General features: G+C 36.8%; 1 protein-coding gene across 1 annotated transcript in view; it reads left to right on the forward strand.

The window, feature by feature from the left end:
* COL14A1 (collagen type XIV alpha 1 chain) overlaps nucleotides 1-25453 on the forward strand; it is a gene marked incomplete at its 3' end in the record, with an annotated part of 266456 nt that overhangs the window by 64546 nt on the left and 176457 nt on the right. The window contains exons 8-9 of the mRNA XM_082858482.1: nucleotides 22950-23105; nucleotides 24030-24149. Coding sequence (XP_082714608.1) covers nucleotides 22950-23105; nucleotides 24030-24149 — 276 coding nt within the window. The remainder of the gene's footprint in view (nucleotides 1-22949; nucleotides 23106-24029; nucleotides 24150-25453) is intronic.

The raw sequence follows: 25453 nt of genomic DNA on the forward strand, positions 1-25453 counted from the left end.
AACTAGCAGGTATTTAATTCTTTTGTGTTTTTTGTATGATTATAATTAAATTTTTAGTGTGCTTACAAAACCAAACTCTAAAACTAATCAGTATAGTTACCATTTCCCAACCAATACAAAATTTTATAGTACTTTAACTTCAATTATCTACCCTCTATATTTTACTTAATTCATAACAAATACATTAATTTTAACGTTTTTGCCTCATGAAGGTGTAATATTTATAATAATTATAATTTTAACAGTCATTGTTTGTCCAGAACTTCCCATGTTTATAAATTTCTTTGCTCATTATTCCATCTTGCATCTCAGATTTTCTGCATGTGTTCAGTTTCCTTTAGAGAAGATCTGTGGTGGTAAACTTAACTTTATTCACACAAAAATATCTGCAGCCCACTCTCAGTTTTGAAAGACTAGCTGGGTACCAGATTGAAAGTTGTTGTCTCTAATCATTTAGAAGATATTTCACTCTCTTTTGGCTCTTGTTTAAGACAAGTCTGTTGACAGTCTAAATGTTACTCCTTTTCAGGCAGTCTCTCTTTTCTCTCCAGATGTTTTTCAGGTTTTCTGTTCTTTTTCTTTGGTGTTCTGTTGTTTCACTACAATAAGTCTTGTTATAGATCTCTTTGTGCTCCCAGAATCAGGATTTATAACTTTCACTGATTCTCAACCTTTAGCTCTTCAAATATTCCTTTTCTCAGTTACCTATTTCTTTCTCTCTTCCCTCTTTCTCTCTCTGTATTCAAATTATATTTATCATAGATAGTCTTTTTTGATGATCTATGTCTCTTAATTTTCGCATTTTCTACCTCTTTGATATTATCAATGACATTTTGGGTAATTTCCTTTATTTTTCTATTAGTATACTAATTACCTTTTTATCTCTTTCTAATCTGCTTTTTAGCCTGTCCTTTTTAACGAGTAAATCTTTTATTTCTAGAAATTATATTTGATTTTTTGAAAATTTTGCTAGAAATTTATCTGGTACATTGTTCCATTTTAGTGTTTTTTAAAAAATTATTCTGCTGTCTTAATCATGTTTATTTTATATCCTGAACCCAATACTTATATTATCTAAAGTATTTTAGGGGTAAATTTTTCTTTTCTTTTCTTTACTGGTTTTCATTCATGGTGCTTGTTTTCTTGTTTGACATGTCACTTTGATTTGTGAGCTCTTTTGTGGGAATTCTTCACAGCATAGTTTAGGAGTGAGCACTTCCAGAGAGGTGCCCCTTGGTTGCTACCAAATTGGAACCATTTTATGTTAATTTCTTGTTTGGAGATGCTCAAGCTTGTCAGTGTTACAAATTCATATGACACTATGTAAATATTGTTTCATTTTACCCACTTATTTTAACATCCATTGATGATTCTTGCCTGAGTCAGCTACTACTATAATGTTTCTGAAATGATAATTTTCCTAACTTCATTGTTCATTCTACATTTATTAGGTGGCATTCTACTGTAAGGGAGATCTTTCCCTTCTCCCATATTTATTTATTTATTTATTTATTTATTTATTTATTTATTTATTTATTATGAATTTTTATTTCATGTGATGGATTATAATCCATTACTATCATGTATTTTGATGCTCAAATTCTTCCAGAGCTGCTCAGTGGGAGCTATTTCAAGGTGTCTCCTATGCCCTTTTAATATATCCCCATCATTCTTGAAGCTCTTCCTTACTTTCTGGCACAAACCTTGCATTCCAGGCTCCTCTTGTAGTTTTTGTGCCCTGTCCTGAAATCAACCACTTCTTCAAGGAGTTGGGTTTTTTTCATGGAGAATGGTATTTAGATGCCAAAATGTGGTTACTAGATGTGTTTATGCTTCTGGGTTGTCATTGTTTCTAGGCCCATTTATCTGAGAATACACACACACACACACACACACACACACACACACACACACACAGAGTCTATTATCTATTTATCTTTCTATCCTCTATCTTATTGTGCCTTGTATCTATCATCTATCCATACCACAGGGTTTATTCTAGCATTTCATTTTCCATATTTACAACTCTCTCTTCAAAAGAGCTGGGTAACATGGCTCCCGATATCTTAAATGCACCTACTTAAATGCTCAATCATAGAAACAGTTTCAAACTTGTTAATTAAACACTTAGCAAAAAGTCTGTTGATTAGAATTCGATATTTGCCTTTAGTGTGGGGTATATATTAAAATATCTGTGTTCAAAAGGATCTTGGGTTAATTCTTTTCTTCCCTCTTCACTGTGGTTTTGTTATTCACTTTTAATACAGTCAGGTTAATTTGTGAGTACATAAAACATGAATGTGGTTCCCAAAGTAAAAAAGTCTACAAAAGGGTAATACTCAAAAGAAGTATGACTTCTCCTATTTCTTCCACCCAGCTTTCCTCACCACCTTTAAATAACCAAACTCATTACTTTCTGATTTACTTTCCCTGTGTGTGTTTTTTTTTTAATTTCTAAATACTTTTATGGAGGATTTTACGTGCGAGTTCTCGGCTGAGTTTTGGCTTAGCGTTCTTCCAGGCAGTGCTTGCAGAACGGCGCTCAAGGTGAAACCTATCTTCCATCCGCGGATTAGAGTTTGATCCCAGAATTGAGCTATAACTAGATATTCCTAAAATGTCCTCAGTTCTCCTTTTCCCTGATGCACCTTCCTCTTGCTCTTCTAAAACATAGGTTTGAGTGAAGTGAATTGAACACAGGGAAAAGAACAGTGAAAAGTGAGAGTCACGTTAATATGTGTTCTGATAAATCCTCACAGACATCTGCAGAAGGACCTTTCATTCAGCAGTTCATTTGCTTTACGCACTGAACACATGTTTATGGAGAGACCTTTCCTGAGCCACTTTCACTAGGGGCTATTTCAACATATTTATTGCAGGGATGAAGACCTGGGTTAGGGCAAAAACTTTCAGGAATTTTGTAGATAAAAGGTGGCTTCCTCTTTTAGGTGAGGGTTCCCATGAGGTATATGAAGGGTCAGAGAGGATTCTGAGGGCGCTGGTGATATGAGCGAATAGTCTTAAGAAGTAAGTTGTAAACAATGGTGAGAATTCAGGCCAGAATTAGGGCTCCAGGAGAGTGAAGGGGAGGGTTAATGGGGCCCACTGGAGATTTTAAAAAGGTCTTCCCCACCCAAGCCTTGATGTACTCCTTTTTTTTTTTTTTGAATTTTTAAATTTTATTTTATTTGTTTTTTATACAGCAGGTTCTTATTAGTTATCCATTTTATACATATTGGTGTATATATGTCAATCCCAATCTCCCAGTTCATCCCACCACCACCACCACCACCACCACCACCACCACCCCGCTACTTTCCCTGCTTGGTGTCCATACGTTTGTTCTCTACATCTGTGTCTCTATTTCTGCCCTGCAAACCGATTCACTTGATGTACTTCTTTCCATAGCCCTGCTTTCAAGATGTGATACTTCCACGATTCACACTGAACTCTGATCTTTGTTTTCCCTGCAATCTACAGTCTTTTGGTGTAAGAGTCTACATTGATAGTGGCTCAGATACAGTGGGACACAGTTCACATATTTTAGAATTTTAGTTTAGATGTAAAGAGCTAAGATCGTTAACAGAAGTTGCTGTGCAGTTGGTTCCTGGTTTGCCATCTACTGTACGTATTTCTTCAATAATCCAAATCCAACTCCCAAACAAAAGTGGTATTGGCCTTGGAGCATAATACTGGCACATCTGCAGCAAATGCTATTTCTTCTGTGTTGTCCAAACAGCTTTCTCCAGTTATTTTTGGTGTTTTGCACAAGAATACAGGACTTGATTGAAAAAGATAATGAGATAGAAAGAAAAAGTAGCATAGGGTTTCCTTGTTTTTTCCTCTTAATGATTTTTAAATTAAGATCTCTGACCCTCTTTGCGTTTTTTAAAATGAATTATTTTTCTCTGCAGGGAGAAGGTAAGGGGAGGGTCCCAATGCTCTGATTTTTAGGAGGAAAAAATAAGATGAGCTTAAGTTATTCTTTCCAAGGGTTGGCAAACTATGGCCCATGGACCAATCCAGTCCTCTGTTTTCTTAAGTGCGTAAATGGGTTTTATTGGAACACAGCTATGCTTGTTCCTTTATATACCGTTTATAGCTGCTTTCCCACAATATCAGAGTTGAGCAGATACAACAGAGATCAGATGGCCTACAAAGACTGAAATATTTTCTGTTTTGCCCTTTTCAGAAGAAGTTTGCCAATCCTTGCTTTAGAATGTTTTAAACTTTTGAATATGTTGGAACAGAATTACTCACTGAACTGAGTAATTCACTGCTTTTCTAAGGCCAGCTGTCCATTTTGGTATTTCCAATAGGATGTACTCTCATATATATGCCTTCAAAGGATCCTACTTCTCATACTCTCACATTTGTTTTTTTTTCCCTACTTGAAACACGAATTCTCCCAATTAACATTAAATGAGTTAATACATATAGTGTCTAGAACATAGTCAATGCTACATAGTTAGTTTCTATTAATATTAGAATGTATAGTTTGCATGAATTACTATCATCAAAGACCAAACTTTTGTGTTAGTGATTTAACAATAAATGCATAGAAGAGATTTGGTGATTACCCTCCAGTGCTGAACACTGAGTTAGGCACTGAGAATTAATTGGTGATCATGGTAGGCAGGATTCTACCCTCATGAAACTTACATAGTCTAGCAGGGACTCAACGTGTTTACCCACTGCCTTCTCTTGAGGAAGAGTCAGGTTTGAATTATATGTAGTTATGGTTGAGCATAGCCAGGGCACATGATTATTCTCCAGGTGTACTTTCACTTACTGGGATTGCTTACTTCCTATAATACTTTTATAGTTCTTGGCTTGCAGTTAAGAGATCAATTTGAAAGTTTACTGCTTTTTCCACTAGTTATTCTGGACCTTAAATTTGCTGAACCCAGCGCTGTGAGCTTAGTTTGACCAGGGTGGGACTGGAGAAAATTTTAATTCTGGTGATGCAGCAGTCAGAATATTGGCTAAAGCACAGGTGAGTGGGTGGGTTTTGTAGGTTAATTCTGGCTAGATCTTGACTTTTGGACACAAGGGGGAAGGGACTGAGTCCGGTCATAAACTGGACTTCGGGGTTAGGTTGTGGGTGGAATTCATGCATTAAAGGATCTAGAAGGATGCGTGGCCCATGGAGTATGCTCTGTTAAGTGGTCCTCTCTGTCCTCTTTTTTTCTTCATCATCTTCTCTATTTCATTCTCCTCTTCTCTTCCTCATTATTCTCATAATAATAATTATTGTCATTACCTAGACAGTTGACATAGTGTACCAGCAACACTAGGGTGAACTAGAAAATCTCTGCTCATAAGCATAAGGAGAATTTTTGGAAGCCCCTCTGTCTGTGCCTGTGTCTTGAGTGGAAAAATGTCTCCTTGAGAATTTATAACCATGGGCCTGTACCACATACAGATTAGGCATTCACATTTATACTCTTTACATGTTCTGGGGCCCTAATATTCAAGAAATTAATTCTAAACTTGCTCAAAGCTGGTATAAGTAGGGTCCCTGGCAGAAGAAAACACAAAATCACCTTTGAGGCACACATGCTCAGCCCTAATTCTAAAGATTACCACAGATAAAGCAATGCCAGAAAGCGTTTATAATCCAAAATTTTGAAACACAAAAGTAAAACCATGAGTATAAGTCATGAGACACAAATATGGTGGTCTCAGAATCCCATGATTTCCAATTATGAAATGATTACATAAATACTATAAAATAAACAACAATATTATTGAAGTCATAGAAATAGTCAAAACAAGAGAAGGATGAGAGACCATGAAAACAAGAGTAGGTAAGATTTAAAAAGGGACTGAATAGAACATAAAGTGTTCTGAAGAGTGCAAATGAAAAATTGGCCACACCCAGAATTGTGTTGGTGAAACTGTAAACCACCAAAGTAAAAGATAAGATTTAACAGACAAAACAGGATGAAGGAGGAATAAAAAGACTTGTAGGAGCCATTTCTAAGTGATGGAGATCTAGCTATGGGTAGTTGTCTGTTCTTCAATTCTTTGGCATATTAAGTGAAACCACTGTTTTAAATAAGTAATGTTAATTCAAGTTATTAAAAAAGGTTGAGAAACCCTGATCCAACGGAAGTGGTGATGTAATTTTGGCCCTGTTTCTCTTCACTTCTGCTCTCCAGTCATTCCATAACATTTCTTAGAAGCATAGAGCAACTGGACAGGTGGTCTGTCAAGCCCATGGCATTAGCCATATGGTAGGTCTGAGTCTGAGTAGCCATGCTCAGAGGAGAAATCAGATCATATGAGTGGCTTTTCAGTCCAAGGTTCAAGAGGATAAACAGTAACATTTTTGTTAGCATATTCTTTTTTCTTCCCCTATTGAACTTTCCTTTTTCTCCCTTAATTTCCTTGTTACTTCTTGAGGTCAGTGTGGCTCAGTATATAGCACACAGGTTTTGTGGTCATACATCCCTTGGAATGAAATCTTCCCTTGCTTCCTACCTACCTAGGCAACCTAAGGCGTAGAAACCTCTCTAAGCTCCAGTTTCTTCATTGGCAAAATGAGCATAATAGCCATAACGAGTATGCAGGTTTGGGAAGATTAAATGCTATCAGGTTTGTGACATACCTGGAACATAATAGGTACAGGATGAATGTCAGTTGGCACCCCTTTTTCTATTTCCTTTTTTCTAGTGTCTTCTTTTCAAAGAGAAAATATTAGCCTACCGAATGCAGCAGAGTGTCTTGTATTGTCAATAACTATTTGTTGAATATTTGGATTGGCTTGTTTTAGACTCAAGGAGAGAGGTTCACATTCCCTTAGAGAAGATTAAGAAAGACTGTTTTCATGAAAAGAATATTTTTATTATAAAAAAGCAGAAAGCAGGTTTCTGTTTTTGCTGTGATGTAAAGCATTAAAATTCATGTTTTCAGGAACTCAAAAAAGCATGAAACAGAATCAGTCATTCAGAAAATAATCATTGAACACCTGCAAAGTACATGATACCTGTGCATAAAATTATAAGGTTTCCCTGAGGGCAAGGGGCTGAGATTCTCCTAGCAAGAGACCGCCTGTTTACTCCGACTTTCCACTACCCCTGACCACTCTTGATAAGACATTTTTAAAGGATTTTTGACACCTCTTCTGTTGGCCTCCAACAAATTTTATCATTCTTAACCCATGAATTTTCCAGTGCTATAAAAAAAGATAGCTCTTCCTTAAGTTTTCAAATGTCCTCTTTTTAGTTTTTTTATTTTTTTCAGAGATATCTGAAGTTATCATTTTATTTATTTTATTTATATATATTTTAAGTTTTATAAGCCTATATGGTTTTTTTTAACATCTTTATTGGAGTATAATTGCTTTACCATGGTGTGTTAGTTTCTGCTGTATAACAAAGTGAATCAGCTATACGTATACACATATCCCCATATTTCCTCCCTCTTGCGTCTCCCTCTCACGCTCCCTATCCCACCCCTCTAGTTCACACAAAGCACCGAGCTGATCTCCCTGTGCTATGCAGCTGCTTCCCACTAGCTATCTATTTTACATTTGATAGTGTATCTATGTCCATGCCACTCTCTCACTTCGTCCCAGCTTACCATTCCCCCTCCCCGTGTCCTCACGTGTCCCCAGTCCATTCTCTACGTCTGTGTCTTCATTCCTGTCCTGCCCCTAGGTTCTTCAGAAACATTTATTTTTTGATTCCATATATATGTTTAAGCGTACGGTATTTGTTTTTCTCTTTCTGACTTACTTCACTCTGTATGACAGGCTCTACACCATCCACCTCACTACAAATAACTCAATTTCATTTCTTTTTATGGCTGATATGTGCCACATCTTCTTTATCCATTCATCTCTGGGTGGACACTTAGGTTGCTTCCATGTCCTGGCTATTGTAAATAGTGCTTCAGTGAACAAGGTGATACATGACTCTTTTTGAATTATGGTTTTCTCAGGGTATATGCCCAGTAGTGGGATTGCTGGGTCGTATGGTAGTTCTATTTTTAGTTTTTCAAGGAACCTCCATACTGTTCTCCATAGTAGCTGTATCAATTTACATTCCCATCAACAGTGCAAGAGGGTTCCCTTTTCTCCACTACCCTCTCTAGCATTTATTGTTTGTAGATTTTTTGATGATGGCCATTCTAACTGGTGTGAGGTGATACCTCATTGTAGTTTTGATTTGCATTTCTCTAATGATTAGTGATGTTGAGCAGCTTTTCATGTGTTTGTTGGCCATGTGTATGTCTTCTTTGGAGAAATGTCTATTTAGGTCTTCTGACCATTTTTGGATTGGGTTGTTTGTTTTTTGATATTGAGCTGCATGAGCTGCTTGTATATTTTGGAGATTAATCCTTTGTCGCTTGCTTCATTTGCAAAAATTTTCTCCCATTCTGAGCATTGTCTTTTTGGCTTGTTTATGGTTTCCTTTGCTTTGCAAAAGCTTTTAAGTTTCATTAGGTCCCATTTGTTTATTTTTATTCTTATTTGTTTATTTTTATTCTTAATTCCATTTCTGTAGGAGGTGGGTCAAAAAGGATATTGCTGTGATTTATGTCATAGAGTGTCCTGCCTATGTTTTCCTCTAAGAGTTTTATAGTTTCTGGCCTTATATTTAGGCCTTTAATCCATTTTGAGTTTATTTTTGTGTATGATGTTAGGGAGTGTTCTAATTTCATTCTTTTACATGTAGCTGTCCAGTTGTCCCAGTACCACTTATTGAAGAGGCTGCCTTTTCTCCATTGTATATTCTTGCCTCCTTTATAAAAGATAAGGTGACCATATGCACCTGGGTTTATCTCTGAGCTTTCTATCCTGTTCCATTGATCTATATTTCTGTTTTTGTGGCAGTACCATACAGTCTTGATTACTGTAGCTTTGTAGTATAGTCTGAAGTAAGGGAGCCTGATTCCTCCAGCTCTGTTTTTCTTCCTCAAGATTGCTTTAAATATTTGGGGTCTTTTGTGTTTCCATACAAATTGTGAAATTTTTTTTCTAGTTCTGTGAAAAATGCCATTGGTGATTTGGTAGGGATTGCATGGAATCTGTAGGTTGCTTTGGGTAGTATAGTCATTTTCACAATGTTGATTCTTCCAGTCCAAGAACATGGTATATCTCTCAATGTGTTTGTATTGTCTTTAATTTCTTTCATCAGTGTCTTATAGTTTTCTGCATACAGGTCTTTTGTCTCCTTAGGTAGGTTTATCCCTAGGTATTTTATTTTTTTTGTTACAGTGGTAAATGGGAGTGTTTCCTTAATTTCTCTTTCAGATTTTTCATCATTAGTGTATAGGAATGCAAGAGATTTCTGTGCATTACTTTTGTATCCTGCTACTCTACCAAATTCATTGATTAGCTCTAGTAGTTTTCTGGTAGCATTATTAGGATTCTTTATGTAGAGTATCATGTCATCTGCAAACAGTGACAGCTTTACTTCTTCTTTTCCAATTTGTATTCCTTTTATTTCTTTTTCTTCTCTGATTGCTGTGGCTAAAACTTCCAAAACTATGTTGAATAAGAGTGGTGAGAGTGGGCAACCTTGTCTTGTTCCTGATCTTAGTGGAAATGGTTTCAGTTTTTCACCATTGAGAACAATGTTGTTTGTCATATATTGCCTTTATTTTGTTGATGTAACTTCCCTCTATGCCCACTTTCTGGAGGGTTTTTATCATAAATGGGTGTTGAATTTTGTTGAAAGCTTATACTGCGTCTATTGAGATGATCATATTGTTTTTCTCCTTCAGTTTGTTAATATAGTTTATCACATTGATTGATTTGTGTATATTGAATAAACCTTTCATTCCTGGGGTAAACCCCACTTGATCATGGTATATGGTCCTTTTAATGTGCTGTTGGATTCTGTTTGCTAGTATTTTGTTGAGGATTTTTGCAGCTATGTTCATCAGTGATGTTAGCCTGTAGTTTTCTTTTTTTGTGACAACTTTGTCTGGTTTTGGTATAAAGATGATGGTGGCCTCATAGAATGAGTTAGGGAGTGTTCCTCCCTCTGCTATATTTTGGAAGAGATTGGGAAGGATAGGTTTTACGTCTTCTCTAAATGTTTGATAGAATTCGCCTGTGAAGCCATCTGGTCCTGGGCTTTTGTTTGTTGGAAGATTTTTAATCACAGTTTCAATTTCAGTGCTTGTGATTGGTCTGTTTATATTTGCTATTTCTTCCTGGTTCAGTCTTGAAAGGTTGTGCTTTTCTAAGAATTTGTCCATTTCTTCCAGGTTGGCCATTTTATTGGCATAGATTTGCTTGTAGAAATCTCTCATGATCCTTTGTATTTCTGTAGTGTCAGTTGTTACTTCTCCTTTTTCATTTGTAATTCTGTTGATTTGAGTCTTTTCCTTTTTTTTCTTGATGAATCTGGCTAATGGTTTATCAATTTTGTTTATCTTCTCAAAGAACCTGATTTTAGTTTTATTGATCTTTGCTATCATTTCCTTCATTTCTTTTTCATTTATTTCTGATCTGATCTTTATGATTTCTTTCCTTCTGCTAACTTTGGGGGTTTTTTGTTCTTCTTTCTCTAATTGCTTTAGGTGTACGGTTAGGTTGTTTATTTGAGATGTTTCTTGTTACTTGAGGTAGGATTGTATTGCTATAAACTTCCCTCTTAGAACTGCTTTTGCTGCATCCCATAGGTTTTGGGTCGTCGTGTTTTTATTGTCATTTTGTTTCTAGGTATTTTTTGATTTCTTCTTTGATTTCTTCAGTGATCTCTTGGTTATTTAGTAGTGTATTGTTTAGCCTCCATGTGTTTATATTTTGTACAATTTTTTCCTGTAATTAATATCTAGTCTCATAGCATTGTGCTTGGAAAAGATACTTGATATGATTTCAATTTTCTTAAATTTACCACGGCTTGATTTGCAACTCAAGATATGATCTATCCTGGAGAATATTCCATGAGCACTTGAGAAGAAAGTGTATTCTGTTGTTTTTGGATGGAATGTCCTATAAATATCAGTTAAGTCCATCTTGTTTAATATGTCATTTAAAGCTTATGTTTCCTTATTTATATTCATTTTGGATGATCGGTCCATTGGTGAAAGTGGGGTGTTAAAGTCCCCTACTATGATTGTGTTGCTGTCAATTTCCCCTTTTATGGCTGTTAGCATTTGCCTTATGTATTGAGGTGCTCCTATGTTGGGTGCATAAATATTTACAATTGTTATATCTTCTTCAATTGATCCCTTGATCATTATGTAGTGTCCTTCTTTGTCTCTTGTAATAGTCTTATTTTAAACTCTATTTTGTCTGATATGAGAATTGCTACTCCAGCATTCTTTTGATTGCCATTTGCATGGAATATCCTTTTCCATCCCCTCACTTTCAGTCTGTATGTGTCCCTAGGTCAGAAGTGGGTCTCTTGTAGACAGCATACATATATGTCTTGTTTTTGTAACCATTCAGCCAGTCTGTGTCTTTTGTTTGGAACATTTAATCCATTTACATTTAAGGTAGTTATTGATATGTATGTTCCTATTACCATTTTCTTAATTGTTTTGGGTTTGCTATTATAGGTCTTTTCCTTCTCTTGTGTTTCCTGCCTATAGAAGTTCCTTTAGCAGTTGTTGTAAAGCTGGTTTGGTGGTGCTGAATTCTCTTAGCTTTTCCTTGTCTGTAGAGGTTTTAATTTCTCCGTTGAATCTGAATGAGATCCTTGCTGGATTGAGTCATAGTAGTTGTAGGTTTTTCCCTTTCATCACTTTAAATATCTCCTGCCACTCCCTTCTGGCTTGCAGAGTTTCTGCTGAGAAATTAGCTGTTAACCTTATGGGGATTCCCTTTTATGTTATTTGTTGCTTTTCCCTTGCTGCTTTTAATATTCTTTCTTTGTATTTAAGTTTTCATAGTTTGGTTAATATGTGTCTTGGTGTGTTTCTCCTGGATTTATCCTGTATGGGAATCTCTGAGCTTCCTGAACTTGACTGACTCTTTCCTTACTCATATTAGGGAAGTCTTCAAATATTTATTTTCTCAGTCCCTTTTTTTTTCTCTTCTTCTTCTGTGTCCCCTATAATTCGAATGTTGGTGCATTTAATGTTGTCCCAGAGGTTTTCATTCATTTTTCTTTACTCTACTCTGTGGTAATTATTTCCACTATTTTATCTTCAAGGTCACTTATCCATTCTGCTTCAGTTATTCTGCTATTGATTCCTTCTAGAGAATTTTAAATTTAATTTATTGTGTTGTTCATCATTATTATTTGCTCTTTAGTTCTTCTAGGACCTTGTTAAGTGTTTCTTGTATGTTCTCCATTCTATTTCCAAGATTTTGGCTCATCTTTACTGTCATTACTCAGAATTCTTTTTCAGGTAGACTCCCTATTTCCTCTTCATTTGTTTGGTCTGGTGGGTTTTCATCTTGCTGCTTAATCTGCTTTGTTTTTCTCTGCGTTCTCATTTTGCTTAACTTTCTGTGTTTGGGGTCTCTTTTTCACAGGCTGTAGGTTCATAGTTCCCGTTGTTTTTGGTGTCTGCCCCCAGTGGCTAAGGTTGGTTCAGTGGGTTGTGTAGTCTTCCTGGTGGAGGGGACTGGTGCCTGTGTTCTGGTGGATGAGGCTGGATCTTGTGTTTCTGGTGGGCAGGACTGCGTTCAGTGGTGTGTTTTGGGGTGTCTGTGAACTTATTAAGATTTTAGGCAACCTCTCTGCCAATGGGTGTTGTTGTGTTCCTGTCTTGTTAGCTGTTTGGCATGGGTTGTCCAGCACTGTAGCTTGCTGGTCATTGAGTGGAGCTGGGTCTTAGCATTGAGGTTGAGATCTGTGGGAGAGTTTTCGCCATTTGATATTACAACGGGCCGGGAAGTCTCTGGTGGTCCAATATCCTGAACTCAGCTCTCCCACCTTCGAGCCTCAGGCCTGACCCCTGGCAGAGCATCAAGACCCTGTCATCCACACGGCTCAGAATAAACAGGAGGGAAAAAAAGAAAAGAAAGAAAAATAACTAAAGTTATTAAAATAAAATAAAGTTAATTAAAATAAAGTTATGAAAATAAAATATATGTTATTAAAAATAAAATAATTAAAAATTAATTTAAATAAAAGAAAGAAAGAAGAGAGCAACCAAAGCAATAAACAAATCCACCAATGATAAATGCTAAAAACTGTACTACAAAAAACAACGAAAAGAAAAATACAGATGGACAGACAGAATCCTAGGTCACATGGTAAAAGCAAAGGTGTACAGACAAAAGCACACAAAGAAGCATACACACACACACTCACAAAAGTGAAAAAGGAAAATATATGTATATATATTAAAAAAAAGAGCAAGGGAGCAACCAAGTCAATAAACAAATCTACCGATGATAGTAAGCTCTAAATCCTAAACTAAGACCAACATAAAACCAGGAGCAAATTAGATGCAGAAAGCAAACCCCAAGTCTACAGTTGCTCCCAAAGTCCACCGCCTCAATTTGGGATGATCCATTGTCTATTCAGGTGTTCCGCAGATGCAGGGTACGTCAGGTTGATTGTGGGGATTTAATCCGCGGCTCCTGAGGCTGCTGGGAGAGATTTCCCTTTCTCTTCTTTGTTCGCACAGCTCCTGGGGTTCAGCTTTGGATTTGGCCCCGCCTCTGTGTGTAGGTTGCCTGAGAGCGTCTGTTCCCCACTCAGACAGGACGGGGTTAAAGGAGCAGCTGATTAGGGGGCTCTGGCTCACTCAGGCTGTGGCGCATGTCCTCATTTTAAAAAGAGCTTGTAATATATCTTTCTGTTAAGTCAGATATTTTACAGCTATGAGCACTGTTTATAGATGTTGGCAGAGGCTGTTTCCAGTAGCAATGCTTGGGCTCATCTGATTGATACCTTCCTTCTTGTCTGAGAATTTTTTATTAAACATCTTGTTTCTATACCTGCAGGGCTGACGGTATCAAATAAAGCAGGTGTTTCAGCCTGAGAAACTTCAAAATGTCAGGTTCTGTTTGTTATTGATGAATTGGAGTAACAGGGATGATTGAGTTATTGCATGTTTTCAGAAAATCACCATGAACAACTAAAGTAAACATAAAGCCAAATCACATAATATTATATACAGAGCTGAGAATACATGTGAATGTAATATACCAGCTCCTGAATGAGCTTTGTGTCTAAATAGAGGTGGTCAGGCAAAATAGCCTCTCTTGGGTCAGCATGAACTTATGAAAGTTAGGAAATAATAACCAGGTCATTGTACAAATAAAATTTTAGGACAGACTTTCTCTACAAGTATGTTAAAAGGACTGTATATTTTCAAAGGAAATAAAACCTGTTTTCGGTATCTGGCGTTGTGGTAGGTAGAGTATGGAGAGGCAAGATAGGAAGAAATGGTGGGGGGCAGAGAGGATAAAAATTGAGTCAAAGGTCTCAGAGTTGAGAATGTTGTTGGGGGAAGGAAAAGTAATTGTACTGGAATGAAGTGAGAAATCAATATGGACAGGTGAAGTGGAGTTGAATTATGGAGAGCTTTGAAGAACCCAGTGAATAGTTCAGGCTCAATTTGGTAGGTGGGGGAGGGAAGAAATCATCTTAAAATTTGGAGTCGGAAGGTAACTTTGAGATCCATGTAGTTCGACCAGTTGAGAGGTTGAGGCTCTTCAGCCACATCCTCAAATGTTGACGAGCATCTGCTTTCATCGACAGAGCTCTCACTATTTCACAAGGCAGCGGTCTCTGGAAATCTTGACTGTTCGAAAGTTCTTTCTTGGGTTGAGTTGAAATCTGTCTCCTTGTGGGCATACAGAGCACTCCTAATCCCCCTTCTGTATGATGGCCCTTTAAATATTTGAAGACAGCTGTCATGTCTTCTCCCAGTCTCTTACAGTTTATGAGCAGAGGAGAAATGTAATGAATGTCATGTTCACAGGATTGTCAGTTACTTTTAAGATGCAGAGCTCTGAGTGACAGAAGAAATGTTCCTTTGACTATGGTTCAGGGATTGGGCTTCATGTGCCTCCAAGTTGTCATGGTGTTATTCACCCCAAGATATAAGACAAGTATGTCTTTGATTTCATGCTTTCTTTAATGACAAGGCTTAGCAATCTTTCCTTTCTTCCTCCCTCCCTCCCTCCCTTCCTTCCTTTCTTCATTCCCTCCCTCCTTCTTCCTTCCTTCCCTTCTTTCTTTCTTTCTCTCCCTCCCTCCCTCTCCTTCTTTCCCCATCCTTTCTTCCCTTCCTTTCTCGCTTCCTTCCTTTCAAATACTTTTCTTCTCTTCTGTCATAGGAGTTGAATAGCACAATAGCTAAATGGTTCAGGCTTTGGAGTCAGTCCTGGATTTGAATTCCAGCTTTTCTACCTGCTTAGTGTGTCATGATGGGCAAGTTATTAATCCTATAAGGTAGGTGTCTTTTTCACTCCATTGAAAAAGAAAGGTTCTAGTTACTTGACCTTTCTTTTTCAATGGAGTGAAAAGGACACCTGTCTTATAGGATTAATATCAGGCTTAAATGGAAAAGACATATGCAAAGCATCTGATGAAAGCAGTCACTAAATGGGAGATCTTTTTATTATTAAAAAAAAAAGGAAGCAATGAAAAGTATCTGCTGCAGTCAATAAATAAATAACTATATGTGTTAGGGTTCTCCAGAGAAGCAGAACCAATAGGATATATATAAATATAGAAAAAGATTTATTATAAGGAATTGGCTCACATGATTATGGGGGCTAAGAAGTCCCAAGACCTGCAGTCAGCAAGCTGGAGACCCAGGAGAGCCGATGGGGTAAGTTCCCATCTGAGAACTGGCCGGCTCGAGACACAAGAAGAGCCAGTGTGTCAGTTTTGAGTCCGATGTTCCAATCAAGGCAGTCAGGCAGGAGCAGTTCCCTTTTTGTTCTATTCGGGTCTTCAATCAATTGAATGAGGACTAACTACATTAGAGAAGGCAATCTGCTTTCCTCAGTCTGTGGATTCCTATGTTCATCTCATCCAGAAACACCCTCCCAAACAAAGAATAATATTTGATCAAATGTCCACGAACCCCATGGACCAATCAAGTTGACATATAAAATTAAGCATCACACTATATTTCTAGGAAGTAAGAAGCTCTACAAAGAAAAATAAAACAGAATAAGGGAAGAGGGTGATGGAGAGTGCTGTTTTAGGTAGGATAGTCGTCTGTCAGGGATGCTTTAAAATGTACGTCTCCAGCAAGACTGGGCTAAATGAACCCTAAGCGCCCTCTGATTAATGTCGACTCTGAACACGACTGAAATGAACCCCCTGCTCCCCTTCCTTTTTAAAAAATAAATAAATAATTGATTTATTTTTGGCTGAGTTGGGTCTTTGTTGCTGCGCGCGGGCTTTCTCTAGTTTCAAAGAGTGGGGGCTACTCTTTGTTTGCGGTGTGGTGGCTCCATGTTGTGGAGCACGGGCTCTAGGCGCTTCAGTAGTTGTGGCATACGGGCTCAGTAGTTGTGGCTCGCGGGCTCTAGAGTGCAGGCTCAGTAGTTGTGGCTCACGGGCTTAGTTGCTCCACAGCATGTGGGATCTTCCCAGACTGGGGCTCAAACCCTTGTCCCCTGCATTGGCAGGCGGATTCTTAACCTCTGTGCCACCAGGGACGCCCTCCCCTTCTGATAGTTGGACAGCTTGTAACATTAATATGACAGATATCTTGTGGCCACGCATGTTGCATTATGGGTGAGGATGCCTTCTATGGTGCTAGTAGCATGGTATGATGGAAGAGGCAACCAAACCTTTACAAGACCTGGTGCCCAGTCCTGGCTCTGCCTGAACTGTTCACTTGTCTCTCTGAACCTCAGTTTCATTTTCTGAAAATTGAGGACAAGCATGGCTCCCCACAAGAATGTTGTAAGAATCAGAATATGCCAATGTATTGAAAAATCCTTTTAGAACCACTGAGCTCTTTGCAAATGTAAAATGATGTTAACTCTTAAAAAACAAAAAATCTTCAGGGATGTGGCTGAAGCCAATCTTGGAAGCAAGCTCTTAGTTTGGAAACTTGAACTCAACCTTACCAGAGACTTAAGTGAGAAATTGTTCTGTGACCACAGTTTTCCTTCAGATGTCGTGGTTAATGAGTGGCCTAGCTGGATGTTTTGCTAGTGGCACTGAGAAAAATAATTCAGAACCACTAAATGTATCAGACCAGTTGTGGTGAAAATGATCATGAGATTTTCTGAGTGCGTATTAAGATAATGTGAGTAAAAATATTATGTGCTCCCCTTTCATTTAGCTTTGCCTCTGGCATTGGGAAAATATCAAGGAAGGCAGGCAAACCTGATACAATCTCCCTGATCCCTAAATAACCGTAATCCACTTTTCCAGTGTGGTAGGGTGGCAGGGCAAGAGGAGAGACCACATTTAATTGAGCCAGCATGGTTCATTTTTCTAGTGCCCTGCTGTAGGTATGAATTATGTGAAAAGAGGAATTCTTTTTTAACAAGTCAATGTACTTTATATTTATTGATGTACTATGTGCCGAGATCTCAGCCAAAGGGGATAAAAACATAAGACACAGGGCTTCCCTGGTGGCGCAGTGGTTGAGAGTCCGCCTGCCGATGTAGGGGACACGGGTTCGTGCCCCGGTCTGGGAGGATCCCACATGCCGCGGAGCAGCTGGGCCCGTGAGCCATGGCCGCTGAGCCTGCGCGTCCGGAGCCTGTGCTCCGCAACGTGAGAGGCCACAACAGTGAGAGTCCTGCGTACCGCAAAAAAAAAAAAAAAAAAAAAACCATAAGACACAAATCCCTCACTTCTCAAAGAGTTCTGTCTAGTCAGGGAGATAGAAATGGAAACAAATTATAATAGCCCAGTGTTCTGAGTACAATAAACCATGTACAAATGCAGAGACAGTAAAGAGGAACAGGTAATGAGTCCCATCTGAGGACTGTTGGAAGAGCTTCTTGGAGTTGGTGGAGTGTAACCTGGGCTTTGAAGGATGAATAGGAGTTTACCTGGCAGAAAAAGGCTGCTTCTGTCAATTTTCCCTTTTCTATTTTAATTAACTAAGTTGGTGAATACCCTTCTCCATAAATACATTGTAAATATTTCTATATTAACTATAATTACATCTTTAATTTGAATGCCATTAGAACAAAAGGAATACTATGATATAAAAAAAAGACTTTAAATGGTAATTTCATACCATTCTAACTAAAGTAGCACCTCCAAAGGCCCCCCCCCACCACTACTCTTTATATCACTGTGTTTATTTCTATAAAGCTCTTTTAAAAATCTGAAATTATGTTTTGTTAGTCTGTTTCCTCTCACTAAGAATTTAAGCTTCTGGAAGGTAGGAACTTAATTGTATCCTTGGTTGCCTAGAAGAGTGCTTGGGATATAGTAAATATTAAATAAACACATTTTTAATAAGTAAATTTCATACAGGAAATTAGTTAATATAAAATTAATATACATAGGTTTAGTGTAGACTGATTTATCCTAATTCAGATTCCTTGAATTAACTTGTATTTTCAACATAAAATTTCCTCATGATGTCAGTAACACAGTAAAATTGGTGTAAAACTATAGTAAAAGGGACACTTGTCATGTGGGCTACTTAAGTGCTAAGTGCATACATTTGGGAGGGAAAACAGTTATCTAGACAGTGATGCTTGCAAATGGCACATACTACCTGTGGACACAGCAGGGGCAAGTGCTGGGCGGACACCGCCTCATATTAGAGACTTTTCCCCCTGCTTTCTAAATTGATGTAACGTAGGGACCTTATTGAAGTCAGTGTATCCTGTGGTTAAGAGCATAGATTTTGGAGATGTATCACCTGCGTTCAGATCAAAGCTTTGCCTCTTCACTGGGTGGCACTCTGGGCAAATCACACAGCCCATGTGTATCATATTTTTCGGCTGCAAATGGGACTGATAATGATACCTGTCTTATAGAGCTGTTATGAGGACTAAGTCAGTAGATAAGTGTAGAGGGCACAATGTTTAATCTAACGATGTACATAACTTTCAGATATCCTTATCTTTTACCTACAGTTGGCGTACTACATAATGGGAATTGTTCCTTCTGATTCAATCTGTGACATTCAGAGTGTTGTTTTCATTTGTGATGTAGCCCATGTACTGGGTGCTTTCCTTCAATTGTGGTCAGCTGCCTAGCTTGTTTTTTTCCCTTTTTTTTAGTACTACCTGTATTTTCAGAATTGCATTTTACATAAAGTTCACGTTAAGCCAAGAGCTGAATTAAAGTACAGTTCAGGAATTCATTTCCTCTGCTCCTTTGGTTTAACTTTAAATACGATATTGACAGCAAAAAGAATTTATTTCACTTAAAATAATTAATTGGACTAATTTCAGTTTTTGGCTACTATGAATCAAATTGTTATGAACATTTGTGTACAGTTTTTTGTCTGAATGTAAGTTTTCACTTCTCTGGAATAAGTGTCCAAGAGTGTAATAGCTGGATTGTATGGTAATTTTTTGTATACTTTTTAAGGAAACTGCCAGACTGTTTTCAGAGTGGTTGTACCATTTTATATTCCCATGAGCAAAGTGTGAGTGATACCATTTCTATACCTACATGCCAGCATTTGTTATCACTGTGTTCTATTTTAGCCATTTTGATAGGTGTGTACAGTGAAATCTCATTATGCTTTTAATTTGCATTTTCCTGAGGGTTAATGATGTTGAATATCTTTTCATGTGCTTATTTGCCATCTGTATACCTTCTATGATGAAATATTTGTTCAGGTTTTACCCATTTTCTAATTGGATTGTTTGGTTTTATTTACTTGTGAGTTTTGAGAGTTCTTTATGTAACCTAGATACTAATCCTTTGCTGAGTGCGTGGTTTGCAAATACTTTCTCCCAGTCTATAGCTTGTCTTTTCATCTTCTTCATATGAGCTTTCACATAGCAAAAGTATTTTATTTTGATGAAGTACAGTTTATCAAACTTTCTTTTTATGTGTTTGTACTTTTGGTGTCGACTCCAAGAACTCTTCTTCTAGACCTACACTCCAAAGATTTTCTTCTACTTTTTTCCTAAAAGCTTTATAATTTTACTTTTTACATTTAAGTTGATGATCCACTTTGAATTAATTTTGGTATAAAGTATAGGGTTTAGGTAAAGTTTCTTTCCTTCCTTCCTTCCTTCCTTCCTTCCTTCCTTCCTTCCTTCCTTCCTTCCATCCTTCCTTCCATCCTTCCTTCCTTCCTTCCTTCCTTCCTTCCTTCCTTCCTTCCTTCCTTCCTTCCTTCCTTCCTTCCTTTTTTCTTTCATAGATATCCAGTTGCTCTCACACCATCTGTTGAAGTATTTTTGAACATTTGTCTAAAATCATATTTAGATATAAAATCATATAGTTGAGCATATTTGTATGGGTCTATTTTGGCTTTTCTATCCTTTTTCATTGATGGGTGTATCTAACCCTCTGAAATACCCATTACTTATGTACAGTAAGTAGCGTGAATACCCAGTAAAATGATTCCTTCCATGTTGTTCTTCTTTGTCATGACTTTTTAAAAAACTATTATGGGGTTTATGCCTTCCCATATAAATTTTAGAATAAGCTTGTCTATGTCTTAGGAAAACCTTTCTGGGATTTTGATAGGAATTGCATTAAACCTATAGATCAATTTTGGGATAATTGACATTTCTACTATGTTTAGTATTCCTGTCCATGAATATGGTAGCCTTCTCCACTGATTTATGTCTTCTTTGACTTCTATCAGTAATGTAATTTGCAGCACACAGATCTTGCACATGTTTTAAGTATATACCTAAATATTTCATTATCTTTAGAGTAATCATAAATGCTATTAAATTTATTTTTTTCCAGTTGAATGAGTACAATTGTACCTCATTATGGTCTTGATTTTTTTATTATTGTGATCACCAATGTAGTTAAACATTCTCTTCATTCATTTATTAACCATATTATTTATTTCCTATTCTCTGAAGTATCTATTCATGGTTTTTTATGTATTTATATATTCTTGATGCTGATCCTTTTTCAGTTTTTTATATTGTACATGTCTTCTTCCAATCATAACTTATCTTTTTATTTTATTTAAGGTGTCTTTTGATGAACAACTTTAAAAAATTTAATATCACTAAATTTATCAGTATTCTAATTTCTATTCAATTAATTTTCTATCTTACTTTGGAGATATCTAGAATTTTTATCTCCAAGTCAAAATGACTTGAATGAGCTAAGTTAACAGAATATTTTTATTGGAAACAATTTTAAAATGGAAAATACCAGTTTTCATAGCCCTCTTCTAAGTAAGCAAAGAGAAACTGCTCCCTTTCTAAGACCCTGTCTGCAGTGTATCCAAACAATTAAAAATTTTTAAATTAAAAAGTGAAATAATATCCCCAATAGTTTCGGAAGAAAAAGAAAACAACTTTTCATTTCAGGTAAGTTTCCCCATAAAAATTGAGAGAAATAGATTCTTAAAGCTTCTTAAGACTTTAATTTTCCCTGATTATTTCCAAAGCACAAACTAATTTCTACCCCATGACTTCTTGCATTGTTCTGTTTTAGAACTTTTTAGTGTGGTACAGAGGGCTGACTCCTAAGTTAGTGGTGGCTTTGTATTTGGTCATTAAAGAAGGGAGATTTGGTGCCCAAAAATGTAATATATAAACTTTGGATTGAGCTGTATTGTTTAGCTTACATAATGAGTATCTGAGTATTTCCTTGGCAAACACACTTTTTCCTCATCTGGTAAAAGGATCTAGGTATTCCATGAATGTGAAAAAAACCAAGATCCAAGATCGTTTTAACTAAATGTGGCCAGCAGGTACGGAGATATATATTAAACTGAGATATATATTAAACATAGTAGTTCAACTATTTCCCCCACAGGAAAAAATATATTCAATTTATTTATGAACACTTCTTTATTTTGCTTTTCACTACATAAATTATATTTTAAATTCTGTTTTATTGTCATTTTAATGTTAGAAAGCAAAGTAGGGATTTGCTGGGCATTTCAAGAAGTTGACATGGACACATATACACACACAATATTCCTGATCTCCAGTCCTAATATGAAAATTCAGCAAAGTTAAGCCATCCTTTGGGAAGCACAAACTTCAGTAAAAAGCACTGCTGGTAAAGATGCTGACAATACTGTGACATTTTTAAGGATTCTTAAACCCATTAAGAATATTCTAGTATTCTGGCTCTGTGTGAATGTAAGTGGTGGTTTTCACCTCATCCAGCACAGACCTACCCCCTTTATTGCAAAGACAGCTGTTTGCCCTTCACATCTTGCCCGCAATCACTGTGGGCTAGGACTTTCCCTGAGGGCAAAGCTTAAGGTAGTGCCACTCCAGCCACCAGGCATCCTTTTCTAGATGCTTATTCTGAAACTTAATTTAAAATATCAATTACTTAAATGACTTCTGGGATAAAATCTTACTGTTACATAGATACAATATGTAAAAAGATTTGAATTCGGGGAAATTCTTGGGCTCTTTTCCAATTTTCTTCTTGCACAAACCCTTCCTATTTTAGCAAAGGTCTGTGTACCTTTCTTAGATTAAACGCATGGCCCTGCCTTTTCCCTGAATTCAGGAAGCCCATGTTTTCTTCTCTTGTGACTGACTTCCTCTAGCATAGACTTATCAGAATGGGAGAGCCGCCTCTCTGCTTCCTATCTTCCCATCCCTGTTGACTCTCCTACATGGGTGTTGCTAAGACCTTTCCTGGAAAGAAGCTACAGACTAAAACCCAAAACTGGATGCTTTTGCACAGACACTACTTTTTAAACTATGCAGAAGGCTTGAGTTGCCAAGATGGTGTCAACCTGCCAGTGTTTTGCTATTTCCAGAACATTGACTCCGCTGCCAGCCGTTACCACACTTTTTTTCCTGGTAAAAATGCATTTAAAAGAATGGTTATAAAAATATGGTTGCTTTAATGGAAACTTTATTGTATTCTTAGCACCAAATTATCTGAAAGACTTAAACTCACTCTTTTAAAAGTTCCAACAGTAACACGGATACTTTTTTGGTCTGTACTTTGCAGAAGTGAAATTTTTCTGTCAAACTCCAGCTGTTGCTGATATTATAATTCTGGTTGATGGCTCATGGAGCATTGGAAGATTCAACTTCAGACTGGTTCGGTCTTTTTTGGAAAACCTGGTTACAGCATTCGACGTGGGCTCCGAGAAGACACGAATTGGTACATCTTCTACCGTTAACAGCAGTCTGCTGCCAGTGTAAAACCACCAGGAAGCTTCTTAAGAAATTTCAAAGATTCTTTACCAAATGGTTTTCAGAATTACAGGTTTAACAATAGTGATATTCCCAAAAGGGCAAGTTTGCATCAATAAATATTTATTTCTACTAATTTTTGCTAATGACAGTGTCACTCAATTAATTATTGAACACATTTCAATTTTCTGGAAAGCCAAAATCTTCTCTGCCTAATAGTAATAATAATTTGAAAGTTGTCATTTGTTTAAGAATTTATCAGGTAAGAGTTTTCTTTTTATTTAAAAAAAACACAGCTGAATCCAGTGAAATGTTTAACAATTGGGAAATGTTTTATAGTACAAGATAATCTTTGCCAAATTAATTCTAGCTGAGATAAAAAGCAAAATAAAAGGTGTAAATCATTGAGCAACATATCCATTTTATTATATAAAGTCTCCTAGTTTCCCTTCCAAATAGCCATAAAGAAAACTCATTCCTTTGGGAAAAAAACCCAAAAACAAACACTATAATGTATACAGAAGTCAAAATATAATGTTGTCCACATGAAGCTGGTATAATGTTATATACCAATGTTACCTCAATAAAAAAAATTAAATAAATCTAGACCTTTTATCTACAAACATGATCAGACTTTAAAAAAAAAAACGCTAAGTACCTGATTGGGTGCTCACTTCTAGATGGCTAGAAAATATGTACATTCCTTCAGCTCCCAGCTATGTTGAAAATTCCTTAAATTGATGTCAAGAACTCATTTTGAAAGTACATAGTGAGGCAGAGAAAAAAATGTTGCAAAGATTAGGCCCTTCGTCATTCTAGTTTCTGGAATGGTCCACTAGATCTTTGAGTAACCCATCATTTCTGGGTGGGCTTTCTCATCTTCCTTTTCCAGGTCTTGCACAGTATAGCGGCGATCCCAGAATAGAATGGCACTTGAATGCTTTCAACACAAAAGATGAGGTGATCGAAGCTGTCCGAAATCTACCATACAAGGGAGGAAATACACTAACAGGTATGTTTTTGTCTAGTCCACAATTTTTGAGCAACATATCTTGCTGAAGAATAGTTTGATTACTTCGTTTTGCCACTTTGCATGTCTTAGCATAGTATTTTTAAACCAAACTAGCATATAAAGTTCTTAGATGGCTCTTTTCTCAAACCTAGCATTAAGAGTTAAAACCTAGACATCTCATCCCTTTTGCTATGTGAATATAATGTCCCAGGAAGGGCTTGGTTGAACTAGAAGAGAACCGAGCAGTCCCTGACACTGACGGGCTTTAGTAGCTGTCTTCACCTTTGTCAGTTCATTTTTCTTCCTCTTCACCTGTTTTTCCTCCAGTCATGCTGTCAATTAAATAAAAAAAAATTTCTACCAATTTTCAAGGAAGATATTTTCTTTACCCTTATTCTGCAATCAGTAGTTATCATGGAAATATTTATGGAGCTTTGGCTCACCGGTATTTTTGATAAATTAGTATAATCGGCCCTTAGCATCTGCAGATTCGACCAACCAGGGATCAGAAATATTTGGAAAAAAATTCCAGAAATTTCCCAAAAGCAAAACTTAAATTTGTCGCATGCTGGTAACTATTTACAGGCAATTTACATTGTATTAGGTATTATGAGTAATCTAGGGATGACTTAAAGTATCCGGGAGGATGCACGTTTGTTGTATGCAAATACTACTCCATTTTATATGGGGGACATGAGTATCCATGGATTTGGGTGTCACAGGGGGTCCTAGAACCAATCGCCCTGTGTATACCAAGGAACAACTGTAATGTAAGAATATTTAGATTACAATTATCCATGACCCAACCACAAAGAGTTATCACAGGTTTTAACCCTAATACATGCTATTTCCCTCTGTGGGCCCACAATGTGGATGCTCGGTTTAAATAATAGAGATGCTGTCATTGAATTTTAAGTAAACCACTGAAATCCTGATAACTGCTTTGCCAATTGGAGGTTTAATCTAACAAGTTTTTTGTTAATACAACAAAACTTTATTAAGCACAAATCCTATAACAATATTTGGTATTTATTTTTTCTGGGTGAAAAGTGTCACACTCAAAAGGCAGGAGTTCAACTATCGTTTTAGATCTGCCCCTTCTACCTCTATAAAACAGAGAAGGAGAATTTGTGGGGTTTTTTAGATCATCATGAACAAAATTGAAAATGTAGTGATGATATTTGGGACATTTGCTTCTGTGTGGGTATTCTTGCTTCATCCTTAATTATAAAGGTTTAGATTTTCTTGTACACAGGTCTGTCAATATACATTTGATATGAATTCAGTGTTCTTTGTGAATGTTA

This window comes from Leucopleurus acutus (genome assembly GCF_964270905.1).
Source record: "Leucopleurus acutus genome assembly, chromosome: 17".
NCBI lineage: Eukaryota > Metazoa > Chordata > Mammalia > Artiodactyla > Delphinidae > Leucopleurus > Leucopleurus acutus.